General features: G+C 35.3%; 1 protein-coding gene across 2 annotated transcripts in view; it reads right to left on the reverse strand.

Annotated features, from left to right (window-relative positions):
- The window catches only part of LOC149540899 (E3 ubiquitin-protein ligase), a 90,209-nt gene that overhangs the window by 42,025 nt on the left and 23,068 nt on the right, over positions 1–25,116 (reverse strand). The window contains exons 2-3 of one of the 2 annotated variants that reach the window (XM_089801962.1): positions 15,710–15,864; positions 15,444–15,490 (exon numbers count right to left, since the gene is read on the reverse strand). In XM_089801962.1, coding sequence (XP_089658088.1) covers positions 15,444–15,490; positions 15,710–15,864 — 202 coding nt within the window. The remainder of the gene's footprint in view (positions 1–15,443; positions 15,491–15,709; positions 15,865–25,116) is intronic. The other variant, XM_089801963.1, reaches the window with a different exon arrangement.

A 25,116-nucleotide genomic window follows, 5' to 3' on the forward strand; every position in this document is an offset into this window, starting at 1 on the left:
CCGAGAGTGGTAGCTCTCTTCAACCTCTTCCCACTCCTACTGTTACATCCCAATTTTCGATGCAATTTTAAATGTTCATATAGCCGTTGAGGTTCACATGAAGTAAGTTGACAGTTAAATTTGTTATAATCCTGCGAAATGGTAAGATGGTTAGTCATTATAATTTCATATGAAGATAACATGCTAGTTGATTATTTATCATGAATTTATGGAATTGAAAATGCGGTTAGCCATTATGATTATTTATGATTAATAACTTGTTATGTTAATATGATTTAATTGCAGAGAATTTCTTTGTAGGGAGCACATCAAAGGAGTGGAAGCATTGTCAGAAAAGAATTGGGCACATGAGCATCACCATTACTGGGCAAATGGGTATGAATCATGAATCACCATGGTTGAAGACCTAGCAACTGCATAACAAAGTACAATTAATGGGCACGCATGCGCTATTAGATAAACATTAAAAACATTAATGAATTTAATTTAAGTACATACCTTTAATCACTTAAGGTTAACATTTCCATCACTTCATTACAATATATATCTATGTACATACACACAGATATAGAAATAAAGGTGACACCATAGTATTAATTTTATACAAAATTTTATCTAATTAATACGTACATTTAAATACGTGTACAAGAAGATAAAATAATCTTCCAAATGAAGCATGTATTTAGATATACATATTCAAAAAGATATGACCTTGGATAAAAGATATAATATGATGTCATCTTATAAAATACATCTGTGTACAAGTAGATAAATACATTTATTATTATCCTAGTTTTATAAACTTCAAGTTCTTTTCCATATTTATTCAATTCTTTTTAGAAATTGAAATGTACACTTGGCATATTATATCAACGTTCAAGAAGACAAATCATTTCTTTAAAACTTACGGCTTCTTGGAAACTTGGGAGATTATCGAATGCCTTTACATATATTTGGAAGCCGAGAGAAGTTGGATAAGAATATATTGTCTTCATACGATTTAGCTCTACATATTTTTTTACCCACACTGTTACTTCTTGTTCTACCCGTACTGAAGGTCGGAAATCAGATATGTTCTGAATATTGCATATGGATTGCTTCTTGAGGGAACCGGCCGTTAAACATCAAGCCAAGGCTCACGTTTTCTATTAAGTCGGACCAAGATAGGTGGTCATTTCCTTTTCAAGTGATACATCTTCTTTCCCTTGTTCCTACAATTTATAGCAGAAGGAAGTACGTCCATGAGAAATATGTATTGTATTATCAAAGAGACTAATCTTTCCATATTGAGTCAAGACCAATTGTCATGACAAGTCCAAACATCTTTATTGTACTGCTGAAAGTCAAAATCGAATTGTACCTTGCAAGTCTTAAGATTATTTTCTCACGCCATAAAAGCTGTGATGTATTGAAACATATAATATTCATACACTAGCTGAGGATCAAAAGAATGAGTTGGTTTACTCTGAAATTTAAAACACCTAGGACTCACCCCACTGTATGGCCAAGGAAGAGGTGAAGAGGTGATAAAGAAATTTGCAATAACATGGAAACAAAATCAGAAATGACATAACAATTACATATTTTTAAAAGGAAAATCGTTTAATAGCTCATCCATGTTCAATTCATTCTCTATTGTCAAGTCGAGTGGTGTGATTAAGTACCAGAATGCTCAATGGTTGACAAGGTGTTCCATTCCATTCCGAGTAGGGAGGGCTTTTCTAGTTAGAGAAAGTGTGGGGATAAGTTTAAGATCCATGGTTGGGAGGTTAAGCCCCTGACAATGTTTGCCCTCTCCATAAGATGTCAAGATGTGTATCAGATAAAGATAAGATGAGCATTCAAAAATTTATTGGTAACAGGTACTTTTATGATATTTATACAAGTAGAAGATATGATGGATTAATTTATATCATTGAATTCAGTTATTCCCTTTGATGAAAGCAACCTTTCTCGTCAATGTAATTGGTGACCAGTTCGATCGGTTGATCTTCCAACTGAATATGAAATATATCTATAGGATTGTTATTTCAGTCTTTCATTTATAAGAATAATGATTATAAGCAAATCTTCTAATCTTATGTTATTGCCATAGTTAGCAATAGAAACAAAAGAAATAAAATAGTGGTAATTGATGCCCTAAATGATACATTGGTATCTGATGCCCTAAACGATCCAATGGTAAATGATGCCCTAATTGATATAGTGGTATTTGATGCCCTAAAAGAAACATTAGTATTTGTCATTACGATAATGATGGGGACACAACCCAAGAATAGAATGGACACAACAGAAAAGGAAAATTGTATTAACTGGAAAATAAGCTAGTACATTCAGTACAGAGAAAATAAACTTCAAACATGCCCTAAGGGCTTACAATAGCATAAATGTGGAGATAATTTCTCCTTCCAATACCTTCTCTCAAACTCCACTCCGAACTGCCTTTTACAATGCCAGAAATCTCTTAATATAGACCCCGGAGGGTGACGGACTAGGAGTACATTCTAGAAAGTGCTAGTAGGCATCCACCGACCAAATAGAAGGTTCCAGAAGCTGCATTAGAAGTCGGCGCAAATCTAGAAGAATCCAGAAACGGTAACCAAACTTCCGGGAGGCATAACTTTTAAACCATAGCTCCGATTGACGAACTGTTTACATTTTCGGAAAGCTCTTGAAGCGCTCTATAGCCCTATGGACCAGCTTCGCTCGTCCCCCATTTTTCGGCCCTTTTCGAGGTCATTTAATGCCCCTAACTTGACCTTGAAGCACTCTTAGGAGGTCTCCAAAACCCGAAAAACTGCAATAACTTTCAAACCGTGGGGCCTTTTGACCTAATTCTTTTTCTGGAATGTTCTAAATCACAATTACATTCATCTAGCCAATTCACACCTTCTAGTTTACCAAAATGATGGCCCAATTACATGCTCCTATTTTTTCGGGATTTTCTAGCACACTGATAGTGGAACTGTGAGAGTTGGAACCTTTATTTGACCCAAATGGGTGTCCAAAAATGAAAGCACATGAACAGAAACTAAGTCTAAGTACATTTTTTTTGGGTGACACAGGATTGCCCTTATACCTCTGGATGCTCCTGCATCAAATAAAGTAGTATAGCTATTTGTTCCTTAAGAGGTATTTTATGGATTAACCTAGGTTTTGCAGAAGCATCCCTAAGTTTTTTCGGTTTTGAATTTTATGATATGTAGATTTTAAATTCCTTGGTAAATTCATTGGTGTTTTCAATTGTTAGTTATAAAATTTCATTTAACTAATTGTAACTGTTAATCATTCACATGAATGTAACTAAAATAACCGTCTTCCTATGAAAATGAAGTAATAACTATATTTTCTTTGATATGTTAATTATTAGTTAAGACCTGGAAAAAGCGGTTGTTACATATGGTATCAAAGCGTTGGGTTCGCCAGTGAACCTTGGACCCAACACTATTCTAGAAAAACTGATAATGTAATGTGGAAAAAGATTTATTTTTCGTAACTGAGTAATTTATAATCAAGTTGGAAAAATCACACTGGGAAACTATCTAGTATAATCGGGAAGGGTTGAGATGATGGTGTGATCCATACGAAGTGGACAGATGGATAAATTGCAAAATCATAAAGATAAATCAAAACTAAGAAAATGACATGATTGGCAAGTCGAGCGGTGGTGATCAAGCTATTCATTTGCCCATTTAAATCCTTGGCCAAGGTAGATTGAAGGCATGCTTGCCTAAATGGATCACTAAGAGGTCGGTAGCCCAGCTGACAAGAAGAAGGTTGGTGGAAGTGTATCCTCAACCTTGTCTATTGCTGGGTGGACACTCTAACATCAGGATGCTCCGATGGCAAGGCCAAAATGGTACATGTGCCTTATTATAGGAGGGCGGGCCATTCTCAGTAGAGAATGAAGATTAAGCTAGATCCAAATGTCAAGGCTTGCATAGTACAAACTAGTTACTATAACCCTGATGCGGTGTTATCTAAACCCTGATGATGGCTAGATATTTCTTTTTAGTTGCATGTTTCTAGCATTATAATTTATGCAATTATATTCCTGTTCATGTGAAATGGTAGTAATATTTTGTTATCCATTTTGGACTCGAATTGAAGGAAAAATGAAATTGTTAAACCATGATTTTGAGAACTCTCTTAATTTAACAATGATAACCCTTTCTGATGTTGATTAAGTCACAAGAAGGCTAAAATGAATACATATAAATAACATCTCAGGTGGTTGTGCTTTATAATCTCATGGACCTATTTTAGTCATTTGTGGACATTATTAAAGTTTTGTTCTTTTTGTAGACTTGCAATGATTAGGTGAAAGAACCTAAATAGATGAATCAAGTGACACGGGCAGCCTTAATCACCTCTACCCCAACATGTGTTTCTTCAAAAATAAAAATTCGAGTTACTTGAGATTTTATCGATATGGAACAAGCAGATGACAAAAAAGCATTAAATTACAAGAATCAATCCCTACTATTGATGTTTGGTAGCTCCAGTCGGATAAACCTGAGGTAATACTATTGTAGATGTACATACATACATACATATAGACATATAGATAGATAGATATTTATTGTATATGAGATATAATTTATATATATCTAAGTATTACTATGTTAGAGAAATATATTTTTTGTCTTATTATATTAATTTCTCTAACATAGTAATACTTATATATATATATATATATATATATATATATATATATATATATATATATACATAGTTTGCAAACTCGGACTCGGAGAGTACTCGGCAATCCCAAATTTTTTAACTCCGGAAGAACCCGATGAAAACTCAACAAAAACTCGGTAAAAACTCAACTTAGAAAGAACTAAATGTTAAATTCTCTTAAAGAAACATATTTTATTTGTATCAACTACAAATTGTATTAAATTAAAAATTGACACCTTGAAGGGGAAAATGCATGGTTTTGTAGCAACATGTGAAAAACACATTCTAACCAACATTTTCCCTACATCGACATTTTTGCCCATAGATTTGTGTCTCTATAAAAATGAAAGAGTTAAACTTGAGAGTACTCGCCCAACAAACAAAATGGAGAGTACTCGGCAACTCAAGGTCAAAGACTTTGCAAACTATGCATCTTTCTATATGTATGTGCTATGTATGTAATGTATGTATATGTCATTATATTAATTAATGAAGTATATGTTAATGAAAGGACATGTCTCATCCACAATATAAATAAGAGAAAGATTGCTGCCTTTGAAAAACACATACCATACAAGCAATGCTAATACATTTGCAGCAATCCTAAAACTCAAATTGGTATCAAAGCCAGGTTCCCTACCATGCCTGCAGACTGCATGTAAAGGAATTTAAGATCTCTGATAGAATTACAGATTGGAAATGCAATGTTGTTTTACTGAAAATATGCTGTACTCTGACTGTTTACAACTATGCAAACTTGATAAACTGGTATGATAATCTTCTGAAAAAACTGTGATATATATAGCAGAGAGAATATTTATTAATGAATGACTGCAGATATTAATTTTGATTCGCTGCTGTAGATACTTATCATGTCGTGGATTAGTGATGTTCTCTCACAGCGAACTCACTCATTATTTATATGGAACATGGAGTCATGCCTACGTAGGGACATGACTCTACATGGTACTTGTACCACGTAAGGTCATGTCCCTACGTGGACATGAATATTAACATTATAACATACTACTTAAACCTTGCCTGATAATATAATGATACGGTGGTTAATATGAGTCCAAAACAGTTATCGGTGAATTAGATGACACATTAAATATTATTTAAGTGGACCCCGATAATGTTAGGGTTGGTAATACTGATTCAATCGTTATTAAGTAATTCGTGTTTCACATATTTTATATATATATATATATATATATATATATACTATTCTGAGTTATCATGTGCTTCAATCCGATTGAAGCTACGACTTTAACACTCCCTCTTAGCGAGGGAGGATTGAATCAATGTTGTCTCACCATAGTGATATTCACTTGATATGTGCACTGACATCAAATGTGTGATGTCTATGAAGAGAATAAGCTATCTGATTTCCAGCACTCCGGAACAACTTAATGAAGTCGATCAGATAACAAGTAATCAAAAAATGTCATGAACTCTACAATGACAAGTCTCATGATCTCTGGCACTCTGAGACAACAACTTAATGTAGTCTAATCATGATACATTCGTTATCATGACTACTGGCACTCCGGGACAGCAACTTAATGTAGTTCATCATGATGACAGGTCAAACTATTGATAGAATCATCACCTTAAAATAGCAACCTTCCAAATATACATATCAATGAAAGATCGTCACCTTTCATGATATAATCCACCCAAGAGATAGTAACTCTTTAACATCAAGGATAAATTAAGTGAATATAATTATATATACATCTTCCATTATAACCAAGATTCAATCTCAAGAGTTACAATCAAATTTGAATCATCCCAAGTTTACCTTTAAAATGCTCCATTTTAGGTTTAGATAGAGGTTTAGTGAATATATCGGCAGTTTTCTCATCAATGCTGATGTATTCTAGCTTGAAAGCATCTATGTCCACCATATCTCTGACATAGTGATAACAAATTCCAATATGCTTTGATCGGTTGTGGAAAACTAGATTTATCGATAACTTTATGCAGCTCTGGCTGTCACAATGCATAACTGTAGGGTTCAGAGGCTTCCCAAATAATCCAACTAGCAACTTTTTTAACCATACTACTTCTTTGGCTCCCATAGATGCAGCAATATATTCTACTTCAGTGGAACTTAGGACAATTGTTGATTGCTTCCTGCTAAACCAAGATATCATAGCTGAACCAAGACTAAATAAACATCCTGTAGTACTTTTATGGTCGATGGAGTTGCTGACCCAGTCAGAATTTGAGTACCCTTGAAGTTGAATCTCAACACGATCATATTTTAGACCAAATCCAATAGTACCATGCAAGTATCGTAAGATATGCTTGGCTGCCATGAGATGAATCTTCTTAGGTTCGCACATGAATTGACTAAATGTATTAGTTGCGTAACAAGTATCAAGTCGAGTATTCACCAAGTACATTAATGATCCAATTATTTGTCTGTAGTATGTAGGATCTGTAGGTTCAGATTCAATTTCGTCATTTTTTAGTTTGTGAAGATTTGTTTCTGTCGGTGTGGATAATGGCTTGAAGTCCATCATTCCAATTTTGGTCAAGATGTCAATAGTGTATTTTCCTTTGTTTAAGAAAATGTAGTTCTCCTTTTGCCATACTTATAGACCCAAAAAATAGGGTAGAGGTCCAAGATCTTTCATGTCAAACTCGGCCGCAAGATCCTATTTGCATTTTACTATAAGATGATCTTCCCCTATTATTAGTAACTTATCAACATATAAAACAAGAATAATCATATCACCATTTGATATTTTGAAATATATATTAGGATCAGCGTCATTTTTAGAGTACCCAAATTTAGTGAGATAACTATATATCCTTTCGTATCATGCCCTGGGGGCTTGTTTAAGGTCGTAGAGTGCCTTCTTCAATTTGCACACATAGGATTTTTTGTCATGAGTAACAAATCCTTCTGGTTGTTCTACATATACTTCTTCATTGATAACACCATTTAGAAAGGCAGTCTTAACATCTATTTGATGTATCTTCCATCCTTTAGATGATGCAACAGTAATAATGGTTCTGACAGAGATGTATCAAGCAACTAGACAAAATGTCTCTTCATAATCAATTCCAGCCTTCTAAGAAAATCCTCAGGCAACAAATTTGGCTTTGTATTTTTCAATACTACCATCTGGTGCATGTTTGATTTTGAATAACCATTTTGAGGAGACAATTAATTTGCCCTTAGGTCTAGGTACGACATCCCAGACATCATCTTTTAATATAGATTGATATTCTTCAATCATTGCATCTTTCCAAAGTTGACACGATAATGCCTCATCAACACTTGAAGGTTCAAATTTAATGAGTTCAGATACTAGAGTAACATAGCATGAATGACTTCTAGTTTTCTTGCTTTCTCTAAATATCTCATCAAGTTCTACATTGTTTTCTTCTATCATTTTTCTTGCCCAGTGGCCTTTTCTTATTGTTAGGGTTTTCAACATTTTCCGTATTTGGAGATGGGAATTCATGATCTTCTAAACCACTCTCCCTCTGATTCTCAATTAAGGGGTTCTCATCTAATTCTGTAGTTGATTCCTCATTTGATTCTTCAATATTTTTTGAGAGGTTATAAGCAGTATCTTCTTCAAATTTTACATCTCTGTTGATTTCAATAGTACTCTGTCCTGGAATAAAAACCCTATAACCTTTGGAGGATTCACTATACCTTACAAATATACCTTTCTTCCTAGAGGGTTCTAGTTTAGTTCTCTTTTCTTTTGGAATATGAATATATACAGGACATCCAAAGATTCTTAGGTGACTTAATTCTGGTTTGTTTCTTGTAAAGGATTCTTCAGGGGTTATGTTCTCTAAGATTGAATCAGTACATCTATTTGAATGTACACTACGGTATTAGAGGCTTCAGCCCAAAATGAGATGTGGAGATTTTGATCATCCATCATGGCTTTAGTGGATTCAATGATAGTTTTGGTTTTCATTTCTACCACTCCATTCTGTTGAGGATTATAAGGTACTGTAGACTCCCTCTTAATCCCAATAGAAGTGCAGAATTCTTTAAAGCTCTTAAAAATATGTTCACCCCAATTGTCAGATCTTAGTGTCTTGATTCTCTTCGCAGTTTGGTTTTTGACTAATAAATCTTTGAACTTTGATAATACTTCATTTCATTCTTTAAGTTTTACGAAGTAAATTCAGGTTTTCCTAGAGAATTCATCTATAAAAATTGCATAATACAAGAAACCTCCCAGTGAAGGTACTAACATAGAACCACACAACTCAATGTGAATAAGTTCAACTACGACTTTAGATTTCTATTCACTTTTTGGAAAAGATCCTTTGGTATATTTTCCTAAGCCACATCCCTTGCATGTTCCAATATGATCAGATTTTTTACTAGGTAGACCTATTACAATCTTTTCTACAAATGGTAGAGCACAACAAATGAAGGTGGTCTAGTCTTCTATGCCAAATTCCATTAGAGTTTGAAACTTCATGGTTTAATGCTAGGTTTGAGGGTTACAAAGCTTATACAAACTTCCACCTCTGAAACCGATGGTGATTGCATTCTTAATATTGGAGTTCTTAGGCCAGGATAGAACTTTATCTTCTTGAAATGTGATACAATACCCTTGATCTGCTAGGCCTGAAATTGAAACCAAATTCCTTTTGATGCTAGGTACAAATAACACATCCTTTAGTTGTGTAGAGTAACTCCATTTTTTAGTTGACTTGAATAGGTCCCGATTCCTTTCACAAGTGGAGTTATCCCCTATTGTTACTTCTTCAATAGAGTGACCTTCAAAAGTTTCGAATTTGTCTTTGAATCCTATTATGTGTCAAGATGCTCACTTGTCTATTATCCACGTATTCTTGTTAGTGTTTAGCTCACTTGATAGTGCCAAAAAGAATAGTGAGTTTTCTTCCTTCACTTCAGCTAGGGCAGCTTGAATCTTCTTCCTTTCTGGGCAATATTTGTGAATGTGACCGAATTTGTCATATTTGTAGTATTGTACTTTAGACACGTCTCTTTTCTTGTATGTTTGATTACTTTTTCCTTTGTTCTATTTGAATTGACCTTTCTTTCCTTTATTATTTGTGTTTATTCGAAGGTCTTGAATTTCTCCTTGATTTGGACTAATTCCTCTTGTGATCGGACTTGATTCCTCTTGTGTGCAATCATTCTAAAGTTGGTCAAAATTTGGCAGTTCAAGTCTAGAGCTAATTCCTCGAATAAAGGATTCCCAAGACATAGGTAACCCTTTAAGGGCTATTAGAGATAATGCTTTGCCATCTACCTTATCAGCAACAGTTGCAAGTTGGTCTTTTAATTCTGCAGTTCTCAAGAAATAAGATGTAATGGTCTCTCCTTTGTTCATTTGAATGTATAGTAGTTGTTGATAAGTAGGAGATAATTTCCACAACAAGTCAAATTAGGATATTGCTATTAGGATTTAACTATGTGATTTTGAGTCAAACTCATTGACCCATGTTTCATGAGTAGTGATTCAACATGAATCCATCTCTCATGAGAATAAATAAAACACTTAGCACTCATTGGATCTAGGTGATGCTCATAGGGGTAGAGCATCGGGACTTCCCGAGAGGTCACCCATCCCAGTACTACTCCAACCTGAGCGCACTTAACTACAGAATTTCCTCCATTGTTAAACCCAAAGCTTGCAACCCCATTTGCACAAGTCACAATGGTTAAGGGGCTTTCTAATGAATGGTCATAAGGCACAACACTTGGTGAAGGTTTTGCAAATGGGGTTGCAAGCTTTGGGTTTAACCATGGAGATAACTTTGTAGTTAAGCGCGCTCAGGCTGGAGTAGTACTGGGATGGGTAACCTCCCGGGAAGTCCCGGTGCTTCACCCCTGTGAGCATCACCTAGTTCCAATGAGTGCTAAGTGTTCCATTTATTCTCATGAGAGATGGATTCATGTTGAATCACTACTCATGAAACATGGGTCAATGAGTTTGACTCAAAATCAGACAATTAAATCTTGACAGCAATATCATAATTTGACTTGTTGTGGAAATTATCTCCTACTTACCAATTGATGAGCTCAAGGGGCTTTCTAATGAATGGTTCATAAGGCACAACACTTGGTGAAGGTTTTGCAAATGGGGCTGCAAGCTTTGGGTTTAACCATGGAGGAAACTTTGTAGTTAAGTAGTACTGGGATGGGTGACCTCCCAGGAAGTCCCGGTGCTTCACCCCTATGAGTATCATCTAGATCCAATCAGTGCCAAGTGTTCCATGTATTCTCATGAGATATGGATTCATGTTGAATCACTACTCATGAAACATAGGTCAATGAGTTTGACTCAAAATCACACAGTTAAATCCTAATAGCAATATCATAATAGTAGTTGTTTCAAAAAGAGCAATCATTATTGATTTCAAATGTGTCTTATCAGTCATGAAGAACTCATAGGCAGTTTTGAGATTTGATATGGACGGAAGTACGTGAACTTTCACAGAATCTATAAAAATCTTCATAGCTTTATTAGTATGTCTTTTCCAGATTGTTTTATCTGGATCATTTTCAGGCATTGTTTTATTTTCTTCCACGTATCCTTCTAATTCAAGTTCTCGTAGGATGATCATTATTCAAATCTTCCATTATGCAAAGTTTGAGGCAGCTTCAAGTCCCTCCAGCCTTACATGGTTCACCATGGTTGCAATTTCAAGATTATTTAAGTAGATTTGAAACCTGAGTGATAATTGCATATTGTTTACTCTCAGTTAGGCTATCATACCATGTAAAGGAATTTAAGATCTCTGATAGAGTTACAAATTGGAAATACAATGTTGTTTTACTGAGAATCTGCTATATTCTGACTGTTTAGAACTATGCAAACACATAAGACTTGGTATTGGAACTGGTATGATAATCTTCTGAAAAACTTGTGATATATATAGCAGAGACAATATATATTAATGAATGACTGCAGATATTAATTTTGATTCGTTGCTGTAGATACTTATCATGTTGTGGATTAATGATGTTCTCTCACAGCAAACCCACTCATTATTTATATGGAACATGGAGTCATGCCCATGTAAGGACATGACCCTACGTGGTACTTGTACCACGTAGGGTCATGTCCCTTCATGGACATGAATATTAACATTATAACATATTACTTGAACCTTGCCCGATAATATAATGATACAGTGCTTAATATGAGTCCAAACAGTTATTAGTGAATTTAATGCCATCTAAAATATTATATAAGTGGACCCCGATAATGTTAGGGGAGGTAATATTGATTCAATCAATATGAAGTAATTCATATTTCACATATTGATATTATATATATATATATGTGTGTGTGTGTGTGTGTGTGTGTGTGCGTGCAAGTATATATGTATATACTATTCTGAATTATCATGTGCTTCAATCCAACTGACGCTGCGACTTTAACACTGCAAAGAAGTTTGGAATGAAAGTTGTATTGATAAAATATTGTTCAGCTAATAGCATCCTCCATATCTGCACATTGATAAATCTTATGTTTAAGGTAGATAGAATATTTGAAGATCAATAATTTCTGCAAGTGTGTAATAACAACGAGAATGATAATACTTTCCAATTCGATGTCATTGTACAAACACGATAATAATAATTCTTTGGATCGATTTCTCTCAGCAACTTATAGAAACATATTTTTGGAGGGTTGGAGATCTAAAGGCAGATTGAAGGAATTATTGGTGGCCTTCGATTGAGGGAAGATGAGATTCTAAGATTTGGAATCTGGGCGACCATTAAACTTTAGAAGAGAGAGCATTAATGGATAGCAAGAGCAATCACAGGTTGTCGCCAGTGAATTTTCAGATCAATATAACAGTTTTACCTTGTAAATACCATAGGCATGCCAACGAATAATCCTGAGCATAGAGAGAAATTTAGATAAGACTGCAATCACCTTATAGTCGCGGCCCTCTGCTCAAACCTGAGTTCAGTCCTTAGATTTGTTAATTTCGCACAGTTTTGAACAGATCGACCATGCAGATGAATCAATACAAAGACAATATATGGGTAGACGAACATAAAGACAAGGTTTCGTATCAAAGTTTTAAAAATTCCACACTGTCAAATAAGTAGTTGGAAGACTCATGAGCTATTTTTGTGTCGTAGATCAGAGACTCAAATTCAGGCATATATAAAGGAGACGACCCATCATAAGGCATGAAAAAAAAAGGAAAGATACGATGACGTAGCAGTACGAACACTGGGAGAAGCCCAAAATACTAAGAACACGAAGTCCAAATTCTGTAGAAGTCGCCTACCAAAGTCGGAGTAAACATCTCATTTTTGAATGCGGAACGAGACAAGACCAATAGGAGTGATGTGGAACAAGTGGTCATCAGACCCCACGCATGGGGAAGATTCGTAAGACCATGCCTTTAGAATCCAACATTGTCATCTAAGGAGATTTAAGGATGCAAATAAATACCCCTCCCTGGCAGCTATGCACACCATGTGGGTACAAAGGGACCCACCATTAACTGCAGGAATCAACTCGAGTAGATTTGATAGAAAGAGATAAATTATGGGAGTATAAAAGGTAAAGATAAGGTAAAGTTATATTTTAACATCGATCCATTATTTATATAAAAATTAAGTATTATGCTATCTTATTTCTATTATTGAAAATATATAATAAAGAGTTATGTTATAATCATTTATGTTGTTAGTAATTGGCATGAATTAAATCACTAACATCCTAATTAATTAAACATTCTTATTTGTATTTCTATATGTACTATAAGAGCTATTTGCCTTGATCTTTTCTAAGGATGCTCTTGCAGGAAAAGGAAGATTGATATTCAGAGGGACACTTTATCAAAAGCAACATTGACATGAGGAGCTCAGAAGATTTGATATTCAGAGGGAGTCCAAAAATCCATGCGTGTGACTATATGATTTAAATGGGCCTACCTCCTATGTTCATGAAGAAGTGACGACTTCCAAATGATTATCACTTGTATCTATAGATGTTATTGAAAAGTGACAATCTTTCAATAACTTAATCTTCTATTATGATGTCTAAGCAGATCATGATAGATGATAACTTGCATGGTGGATTAAGTTCCTAAAACAGACCATGTCCTTCTATTGTGATGGTCGTCTTATGATGTTTAAGCAGATCATGATAGATGATAACTTGCATAGTGTATTAAGTTCCTTATACAAACCATGGCCTTCTATTGTGATAGACATCTTATGATGTCTACGACAGATCACAATAGACTATATCTTGCATGGTGGATTGAGTTCCTAAAACAAACCATTGCCTTCTATTGTGATGGACATCTTATGATGTCTGAGATAGATCAAGATATATTATATCTTGCATGGTGGATTAAGTTCCTTAAACAAACCATGAATGTTGCTATGGTAAGTATTATTTAAGATACATTAGCTATGGACATTTTTTAGTACTTGGTTAATATCATGTGACTTGATATTTTGAGGCCATTACTCTTGATATCCTGAGATGATATCTAAATGGTGGGTATCTTTTGATCAAAGATATCCTTAAAACTTATCATTCCTGATTTTACATTGAGGTAATAAAATGTAGTGTGTTTATGCTCCCAAGCTAAGAGGGAGCGTTGATGTTTGGTAGCTTTAGTCAGATAATACTATTGTACATATATATACATATATATGAGATATAATTTATATATATCCTAGTAGTATTATGTTAGAGAAATTAATATAATAAGATTAAAGAAATATTATATATATATATATATATATATATATATATATATATATATATATATGTTATTATATTAATTAATAAAGTATATGTTAATGAATAGACATGTCCCATGAAGGGACACGTCTCATCCACAATATAAATAAGAAAAAACACATACCATACAAGCAATGCTAATACATTTGCAGAGATCCTAAAACTCAACACCTACAAATAACATATCAATTGCTAACTTGTTTATATTCTTTAATGGAAGCCATAGGCACTGTAGAGAGTTGATAGAAATAGTACCGAAAGATTTTACTTTGTCAATGAATGTTCTTAAGGGCTTTCCTTCACTTCAACAAAGTGAACAGAGACAATAAAAATTCCTCAAGTAATATGTCCTCAGCCTAACTATGGATAATTGAAATCTAAGTAAGAAGAAAACATACAGCATAGAATAAAAAAGAATAACCACAATAATTGATTGCTTTACACTCTTCATTAATATGGGTTAAATAGGTGCAAAAGATGAGTGCAGGATCAGGTTAGATAAGGTCAAGCAAAGACAAAAGGAAAAAACATTTTTTTCTACATACATTTAGAAAAGTTCATTACAAAAAATGAAACAATAAAATATTTTACATATGATCCTAAATTCCCATATACCGTATGAATAAAACCTCTCATCCTATAGAAAATTATGCCAAAGTGTCAAAAATGAGTCTGGCAATGTGCAGTTCTTATGAAAAGGGTCGGCTAATGTAATGTACAAAAATGCAAAAGCACAATGTGCATCTTATATTTGTTCTTTGCAAATTTAGAGAAATAATAAAATAATAAGAGTTATATGGCCAGATGTGTGAAAAAAAAAAATAGGTCTGGTCCATTGACCTCTTAAATTGGAATAAGCAAGTGAAACTCATAATAAGCATTCGACATTTGTGGGTAATAAAGACTGATATATCCGATTCAGAAGGCATTGTACTATTGATTGCTGATTCTTCATTGCTCTTATATGAGTAGAAAGTTAACAATTCAAAGCTTGTGTTGATAAACTTTTACGTCTATGTTCCCTCTCTTTGAAGATTCTAATTCATTTCCAATGAAGCCTGCAAAATTATTCAGTTTCAACCACAGCAGGCACAATTTATATCAGTCAAATTTTGGCTTTAACTCTTTTGATAAGAAAAACAGTTAGACAATGAATTGAACACTGAAAAGCTATTACAGTTTGAATCTTATTGTGACACTTGATAAAATACATAATTTTCAATTCATTTATAACTCGAAACAATTAATAGCACTAGCATATTACACTTGGTATTTACCTGCACGCAAGGCACTCTTAGCATCCTGCACAGCTCTTTCAACCAAATCAGGGTTCAAAGAAGCAGATCCACCAGGCTCTTGAAGCTTTCTTTGTAAAAATTTTGCCAATGCAACAGCCTTATTTGTAGCCACTGGTCCACCTGGATGAGCAAGCCTTGACAAACAAAAGCACTTACATCATGCTTAATGAACAGAAAGCATAGTCTTCCTAGCACCTCTCGGTGTTATATGATCAATTAATTTTTTATAATTCATTTATTTATATTGAATGTCAAAACCAACAACCAAAATAAAAAGATAAGAAAAGAATACCAGGATGAGGTATTTGCTTGATTTGCAGAGTGTTGGTGGAAAAGAGAAAGAATCATTAAATGATTGAGCAATTTTTATAACTTTATAAGCTATATTTGTATATTGTTTGTAGATGTAGTTGTACCCACTTATAAATTATCTGACATAACAAACAATAAGTACCAAACTGTCTAAACATAAACCTCCGACCCTATCCCCTTCATTTGAGCATGTTGCAACATATCATGATCACGTGCATTTTTTTGAAGCATGAATAAGTCAGAAGCTTTTTGTGACCAAGAGACCCTAAAACTGTAATCAAGTTCAGATCATTTGACATAATATTGCTTGCACACTGGACCCTGGAGGACTGTAATCTTGACATATGCTACCAATGTCGAGAATTAGGCATGATAATAGCACTGAAAAGGCTTATGTTGCTGCAAGGGCTGATAATTTTATAGATGTAGATTAAAAGAAGCAACTGAATTAAAAAGAACCCAACACCCTGAATAGGTTGAGGGCTTATACTTAAGCCAATCATTGAGACCCATCATTCAGTTAATTAATTAATTTCTTAGTATTATATTGTGGTTGTGTGATTATTTGATAACATTACTAACAATTAATGAGCTTAGTTATTGCTCTCAACTAGTTGGACCTACTTGGCTCCAATGTAAAACAAAGAGTTATTTAATAAGCTCTTATATGCAAATCTGATACACCAACCATACTGTATTCGAAAATATAGTGTATTCCAAAACATCAACCATTCAAGCAACTCACGTGACTCTTTTCCAGAAGCAAATCTTCCCAAATTATTACTTTGCAAGCCTAGTAAATCTCACTAACAGAGATCTTTTCCACAGTGGAAAGAAAAACTTTGTTAGGGAAAATAGCAGCAGAAGTGTCTAAATGGCAAAGCAATAAACACAGCAAGAGCAAAAATAGCGCAAACAGAGACAAGCAAAGTCAATCAAAGAATACTTTCTACATTCAAGTTCTTCATATAACATTACATTCTATCTGGAGATACATTGTGTTGGCTCCTGATTTGACAAGATTTCAATTACCTTTCGAAGTGGCAGGGGAGACCTAGGTATCAGCTACAAACCATAATAGATATCCCCACACAAATCAATAGGACCAACTAACAAGACTTGGCAGTCTTCTCCCCTTCGAATTCTACAAGATTCAGGCATGTATACCTTGGAATTTATTATACTTCTTTCTTGATAACAACAACACTAGTAAATTCCATCTTTATAGCAGACATTTGCCTTCAATTCTTCTAACTCAGAGACTACACAAGGGATGTAATTCAGCTACTATTCCATACTGATGCAGAGTGCACACAACAGAAACTCTAAAGGACCTTGGTCAAACCTTCAACATGCACAAATGTATCATTGAGTGGAACAAGGATCCCTAATTATGCAGCTTCTGTATTGATTCAACTTTCACCTTTTCCTTCCTAGGTTTCCTCTTTACACCTAGGGTCTACCTTCCTGGAAGACACAACAACTCTCAAGGTGATGACTCAAATCCTAAGGCACTCCAAACTTGTTCAAATGACGGATTTATCCCAAACACCAACAATCAAAACACCTTGTAAAATCTGGACACACAAACTGCAATTTTGAGGCTTTTAGCCTTCTTTCCAACTAGGTCTCTGCTAGCAACTTTTCCTCTAAAACAAGGGTAAGGTTGTGGACTCGTGAACCTTTGTGATGGGTTTAACTTACTCAAATGCCATGCTTTCACTCCCCCAACTACCAAGGACCAATCTCACTCCTGCAACACAAACACTCCAAACAAAACTTTGGCCTAATTGATCAAGTTAAGCTAGGGCTCGATAGAAATGCTTCACATTGGGTGCATGAAATCAATCCAGTGGTTTGGTAACTGTCTACAGACTTAGTTTAGTCTAATCCAACTGAATATTGGAACCCACAATCCTCCTATGCTGATACTACGCTCAAACAGTCCATTTTAGGCTAAATACATGGGCTTATTTAGCCTAAGGCATCAAAATACCAACAGCAAATAAGCTTTCCCTGTCCTGGTCTTCTGAAATCATAAAGTACAGTGTCTTAACTTGCATTCCACCAAGTGGCATTGGATTCCAATGGTGAAGTTAGGGCCACATCTTTGTTTCAAACCCTGAATTTGAGGGTTTCAGACCTACGCACAAGGAAAATGCTGTAACTCCCTCTACAGAAAACCAAATCGACCTAAACCAGGTGCAAATGAAAGCTAGTTCAAAACTCCAACTTTACATAAACTTTTATTTGCTTCTTCCAATCCGTACAAGGCCGTACAGAACAAGTTTCTTCCAGAAAACAGGTTTCCCTTTCATAAAATGCTACTACAGTCAAAGGCAAGATGTCCTGTGCCTTAAGTATCTTCAACCAACCAATTCAAACCAACTTTTGGTGGTTATCAAATGTTGGGAAGTTGAAATACCTTTTCATGACAACTTTTCAAAAGTTGCATGAACAATTTTTGCAATTTCTTGCATAACATGACAACTTTTGCATTAAAACTTCTAATAGATGCCAAAAGGTTCCAAAACCTTAGGAATGGTGGAAAATACATATCTAAGGCAAAAATGACTTACTTGCAATTATTAGACTCCAAAACACACAAAACAACAAAACACATCCTGGTGGACTAAGGATTCTTTTGGTTTATAAGATGACCATAAAGATCCTTGCCCACACAAAAGGATAAAATCCACACACAATGGATGGTGTCAACACATCCTTATTACATCAAAAATTAAAGAAAAGACAACTCCTCAAATAAGGAGACAGGTGCCCTGCACCACATACCCTAGATCTTTTCTCTAAATCAAGCATAGGCTATCCTTCAGGATCTACAAACAAAACATAAGACATTTGACTTTGATTTATGAATTTTAATATTGTACAAGCTTACAAGATCTATTTATTACCAACTTATGATCGGTTCTTTATCCATTTGGGTAATTTACTCACAGAACTTGAACATACTCCAATGGATCTATTCTCTCACTTTGTGAGAAGAACATCAATACTCAATTCCAAATCCTATACTTATCAGATCTCCCTCTGATATTTCGAATTCCCTTAAATCACATCAAGCATTTACATAATCATTTTGATTTACACCAAAACATGAGCTAAGGTATAATACTAAATGAACCATAACTGGAGCTCAGGATACTTGTCCTTAAACCTCAGAAATTTTGAAAATAACAGAAGAAGAGACAAGATCAAAACTGGGCACTCAAAATACTTCTTTCTTTGTATTCATTTTGCTTGAAAATAATACAATCCTTATATTTAAAATTCTGTGAATATCAACTCAAAATAGATAGGCAATTTTTTACTTCACCATTATAAATCAGAAAATAACACACAATATATGGACCGACTCTAAGAAAACATAGAAAAATCTATTCTCTTCAAAATTCTCGGACCCTTCTCTAGCTCTAGGAACTCACTTATATAGATGAGTTGCAACAAGCTTTAGGCTTGGATAAAAGACACATGTCATCTTTGATTTGACATTCCATCTTGTTACAAACAATTAATTGACTAGCTATGTAAAACAAAAGTTAATCCGTTAACAACTTGATGTGACAACTTGTGCTTACGTGACTGACTGCCTCCTTTTGCCTTTTGCACTTTATCTTGTTGAAAATATACCTTTATCTTGACATTTATGGTGGTGAATCCTCATGATTTGAATCTTCAGCTGGAATATACCTTTTCACCCACTCTTCAAATTCATCATCCGTTGGCCAAGTATGGTTTAGAATTTGATCTGCTACTTGATTGTATGGGTTATACTTAATCATGGCCTACGTAGCTTCTTTCTCATATTCTCTGCTATCCTTTTTACCATGTCACTTACCTTGGTGATGGCCTCAGTTCTCCAAGTAGCAAACTCTCTGATATTTTTGTCCTCAACAAAAATAGGTGGCACCAAAGTATCTCGGAAACCTTCTATTAAGTCCTTTAATTCCACCATTTTATTCTCAATGACATCAAGCAACACAAAGAAATTCCTAAGTGACTTGACAACCTTTACTGTAGTTATAGCATTTGGGGGAGGATTAAGGTCTATTCTTACACACAGCTCAATTTTTCTCATTTTCTCAATCCTACCTACCCATTTTTGATATGTTGGTTAAAACAATTTCCTTTCATCCTCCATCTTACTAATAGCCGGATAAAGTAATTTACATACCTTATCGATCCTAAATAATCTCGAAGTTATCTTCTCATATAAGAGCATTAATGCAGTCCTAACAATAACCTCTTTGTTATAATCAAAATCATTCTGATTATTCTCCAACTGCATTTGTCAATCCACAACCTCCTTTATCAGAGCATCATCACTTTTGCTTTTCCTTGAAGGAGTTTCCTTGGGTTGTACCGGTGTAACTGTTGAGGTAAAAAGGTACTATGCTCAACTGTCCTGATGAGGTGGTTTGTCCTTTGCTCGACGATTGATCCATACCAGAACTATTAGTTGTTTCAAGCTCAGCTATCCTTTTCTCCAACATAATCACTTGATTCCGCAAGTTAGCGCTCTCTTTTGTCTTTTGCTCATATGCTGAAAATACATGATTATATCTTTCCTACAACTGTTCATGCCCCTTTTCTTTCCCTAATGCAACACTATGAATAAAAGCAACATACTCTTGCATGTCTCCAATGGACTTGGTCAATTTTGCATCCTCTACTCTTTGTAATACCACATTCCCTCTAATTCCACTGTCATCATCAACATTTTGACCAGAAGAAGAAGGTGAGAAAGACCAAGCAGCTAAAACAGCCAAGTTTTCACTGTAATACATTCCAGATGTGGACCTTTCAATTTCCTTCTTAGGCTTCTTTAATCTAATGTCTTTCATGATTGAATCAAATGCTATTGCATCAACAATTTTGAGATTTGACAGTAATTGGATACATGATTCTTTAACAACTCTCCTTCCCTCATCTGGGGTAGTAGCATCAAACTTAATCATCATTTCGTGCTCCACTTCTTGAGCGAGGTCATCAGCATCAGCGTCTGGCTTTTGTATTCTTTTCTCTTCGGCCTTTTGGAGACAATCCTCCCTATAATATTGCCATAGCAATTGCTTGAAGGGGATTGATTTGACAAATTCATCATCAGTCACATCTACCTTACAAGACTCTATTCACAATTTTCTTGGGAAAAGTCATTTTATTTCTTGTATGGTAATATCAGATATTGGTGCCCTAGGTACTTGGAGAGAACTTCCTACTAACAAATTTCCAGGCACAAAAATATAATCTTCCTCTTCATCATCATCTTCATAAGGAAGATTTAATTCCCCAAACTGCTCCACACCCTGAATGGTTTTTGTATTGCTGGGGGCCTCTGTTTCACTAGGTATATCATCATGATGTCATTCAAGTGGTTAGGATATAACAAGTGGTCTTGGAGAATCTAGAGAAGGAGATCTCCTTATTGGCTCTTCTACCTCTAGTGCTTCTAGACTTATTATCTCAACTGACCTTGAGTTAGTTGGTCTCTCTTCCAGTTTCCTCCTCTGATACACTCTTAAACCCTTTGGAATTTTAGTCTTTTTCTCTGACTCTTCACCATGAGTTTGTGACTCTTCTCTCATCCTTTTTTGTCCTCTTCCTTCTTTCGGGATTATGTTAGCAAATTGTAGCAACATATTCAAGCTCTCGGCATCATCTACAAAGTAACTTTTGCCTTCTTTGTGATAACTAACTTTTTATTCATGGTATCATATATACTTAAGAAATTGTCAAAAATTATTCTCAACTTCTAATCCAGGCCCTTATTGCTTGGGAGTGGATCATAACCTGGATCCTCCTCATGAATTTCCCCCAACATCTCCTAGTATGTATGCCAATATGCTTTCTTTCTTCTCTAAGATTTCAAATCTTCATCATTTCTGATAATGTCCTCTGAATAATCAAATTCATTTTTACCCCTGGGTGTCATATTCATCTTGCGCATTAATCTTTCATAGAAAACTTCAATATCATTCAACCTTTTTGAACTAACCTCCATATTGTATGGTCTAATCAACTGTACCAGATCATTTCTTCCATCTTTGATTATTGCAAAGTGGTGAAAAACAGCAAGATCAAGAAGAAAGTTCCTTTTCAAGCCTTTGTTGGTGGGAAATAAGTATCTTAAAGCATGGCAATCTGTCTCATGACTTCAAGAAAACCAATCCTCAATGGAACATATTTGGGCAACACAGAAGGCCTTCTTGGAAACCCATACACTCTGATAACTATGGTACAAGGGTAGAAATAAATGTCTCCCCATTGGTGGCACATTTTTGGTTTTGTATTAAAATCAATTGGCCTCAAGAAAATTCTCAAAGAGCAAAGAAAATCCCTAACAACTAGCAGAATCCTTTTTCAGAGAACAAACCCAAAGTCATTTTCAACTAACACAAAACTAGAACCCTCCCAATCCACTAACAAGATGGTGGACCACAACTAGACTAGTAACTCTTCATCATCCCTTTTAAATTCCATGTCCATGTGTTTAGCAAAATAATTCTTACTATAAAAGAGAATCATGTGAATGAGTAATGAATACCATAGTTACACCGCCCTAGGAGACGGGGGGACGGGGGGACGGGGGGACAAGTTTCCGAGACGGGGGGACAGAGGAAACTTGATTTGGGGACGGCGAGGGGACGGCGATGGGACGGCGGTGGGGGACGGGGGGGTGGCGAAGGGAGCAGGGGTGTATGTACTATACATATGATACTTAAAATGCTAGTTATGAAAAGATTTACTACAATTATACAATATAAGATACATAGATGTAAAAAACATTGAACATTGCACTGAAGTTTTCAACTAGAACGTCATGATTCATGATCAAATAAGTTATAACAAACAAACAATGAACATTGAACATTGAACAACAGAAAATATTCGAAATAATAAATATTAGTCTATATATCAGTCTTCAGATCAATAGTATGAGTATCTAGATTTCTACTATCTAATAGTAATCAATGATCATATGAGTCATGACTCATGACATAAAGATGATTACAATTAAGTATCATGTACCATGAACCATGATATCAAAATAAGTATATAATGCAAACAAAAACTACAAGTCTCCAAGAGTCCAAATCAAAATGCCAAATCAATAATCATCCCTTGGAGGTTGAAACTCATCACCACTGGAACTATCAGTCTCTCCAAGATCAAGAGCTGAAAAGGGAACACCAACTAGCCCTGTGGTTGGATCTAAAGCATCCTCCTCATCAATCTGCGATGGCTCCTCGGGCTCTACATCCCATCATGATGCTGGGCTTTCCTTGTACACACTTGTGGTGCGGTCATTGATACGCAACACACTGTGTACAGCCACTAGCTTCTCTGCTCTTTGAGAGGTAAGTCTATTCCTCTTAAGAGAGTGGATGAAGCTATATGTAGACCAATTCCTCTCAGAAGCTGAGGAACTAGAAACTTGAGATGAAAAATAATTGGCTAATGTAAGACTCGGGAATTAGAAGTTGAACAATGATCATTGAACAATAAACAATGAAAAGTTAAAAGTTGAGGAACTAAGTACTTGGGACAGCAAACGAATAGCTAGTGTGGTGGTTGTAGATTTCGGTCCATAAGTTGACCACCACAAAATGGGATCCTCTTGTGCCATAGTCTTGATATCCGCCTTTGCCGCTTGTCTGTAACCCCTAACAGTAACAAATTTGGTCCACTCAATGCGAACCTTAGCTGCTGTCTCAGGGTCATACATCCTGTCTATGCACTTGAAGAACCCTTCCTTCACCTCAAAAAATTTAAAAAGTACAAATTATTAGCAAATGAAATAGAAGAATCAAGATACTAGTAATGTAAATGATTTTAATTTATAAAATGATAAGAATCTAAGTCTTAAAGTGTTATATAATAATAATAATATAAATCACCTCATCATCGTGAAGTGGTGTAACAGATAAATAACAGATAAACAATCGGAAATAGATATTTCAAAGAGTCCAATGATAACAGAGGTCGTCTAAACAAAAAAAAACATTCATAAACATGCATTTCAAAATCATACAAATTCGTTAGAAAGTTAGAAACCCTACCTTTTGCTTTAAAAACTTCAACAAGATTCGGTGAACCGGAACCTAGAACCACCCTCCTCTTCTTCTTCTTGCTCCTAAGCTCTCCTTTTTCACTTGCAAACACTCTCTTCACTCTTGCACAAACCCTTATCTCAACTCTTCACTCTTCTTCTTCTTGCTGTTAATGTGAATCAAAATGAAGAATAGAAGGGTTTTAAACAAAGGAGGAGGAATGGATGGGCCCCACAATCCAATACAATAAATAAAAAACATTAAAACATTTTAAAAATGTGTTCAACTTTTTGTTTTTTTATGTGTCTTTTTTGCTTCCCGCAGGAGACGTCCAGGCGTCCCCCCACAACAAAGGAGACTCCTTGCCGTCCCCCAAGCACCCGTCTCGGAGACATCTCGCCGTCTCCAGCGGGGATGGCACTTTGAGTGGCGCCGCCCGAAACGCCGAGACGCCGTCCCCCCATCCCGAGGACATCCCCGTCTCCAAGACGGCCCAGATTTTGGGGGGGGGGACACATCCCCGTGTTACACTGATGAATACCATCTAAAATTTGTTGAATCTCCTTTCTTCAAAATAGTTAAGCATTCATTCATAGTTTCCAGATATTTGGGGAAATCATAGATCACTGCATCCCCATACTTTTGGATTCATAGGCACATCGATTAAATGTATTTACTGAATTTCCTCTTGTTTGTCAACCCCAACACCTGGTACAAGGCAGTATGTGTATACACTATTGTATCATTATAGTGTTCACAATTTCCTATAGAGTTAGATATGGCCAAAGGTGTTAATTTTATTCCATCTACCTTCAAAAAAGAAGATATAAGCTTATGTTGCATAGCAGACCCAACCTTGTCAAAAGCTTCTTCAAACAGCTTGAAATCTATTTCATCAATCCTGTCTAGGGCAAGATGAAGATCAAAAACTTTCCTGCTAGATTCAACATCAATTCTAACTAAAACTTCCCCATGCAAAGCCCTGATAATATAAGTGATTGG

This window comes from Cupressus sempervirens, chromosome 9 (genome assembly GCF_028749045.1).
Source record: "Cupressus sempervirens isolate cs-2001-9-10 chromosome 9, ASM2874904v1, whole genome shotgun sequence".
Taxonomy (NCBI): Eukaryota; Viridiplantae; Streptophyta; class Pinopsida; order Cupressales; family Cupressaceae; genus Cupressus; species Cupressus sempervirens.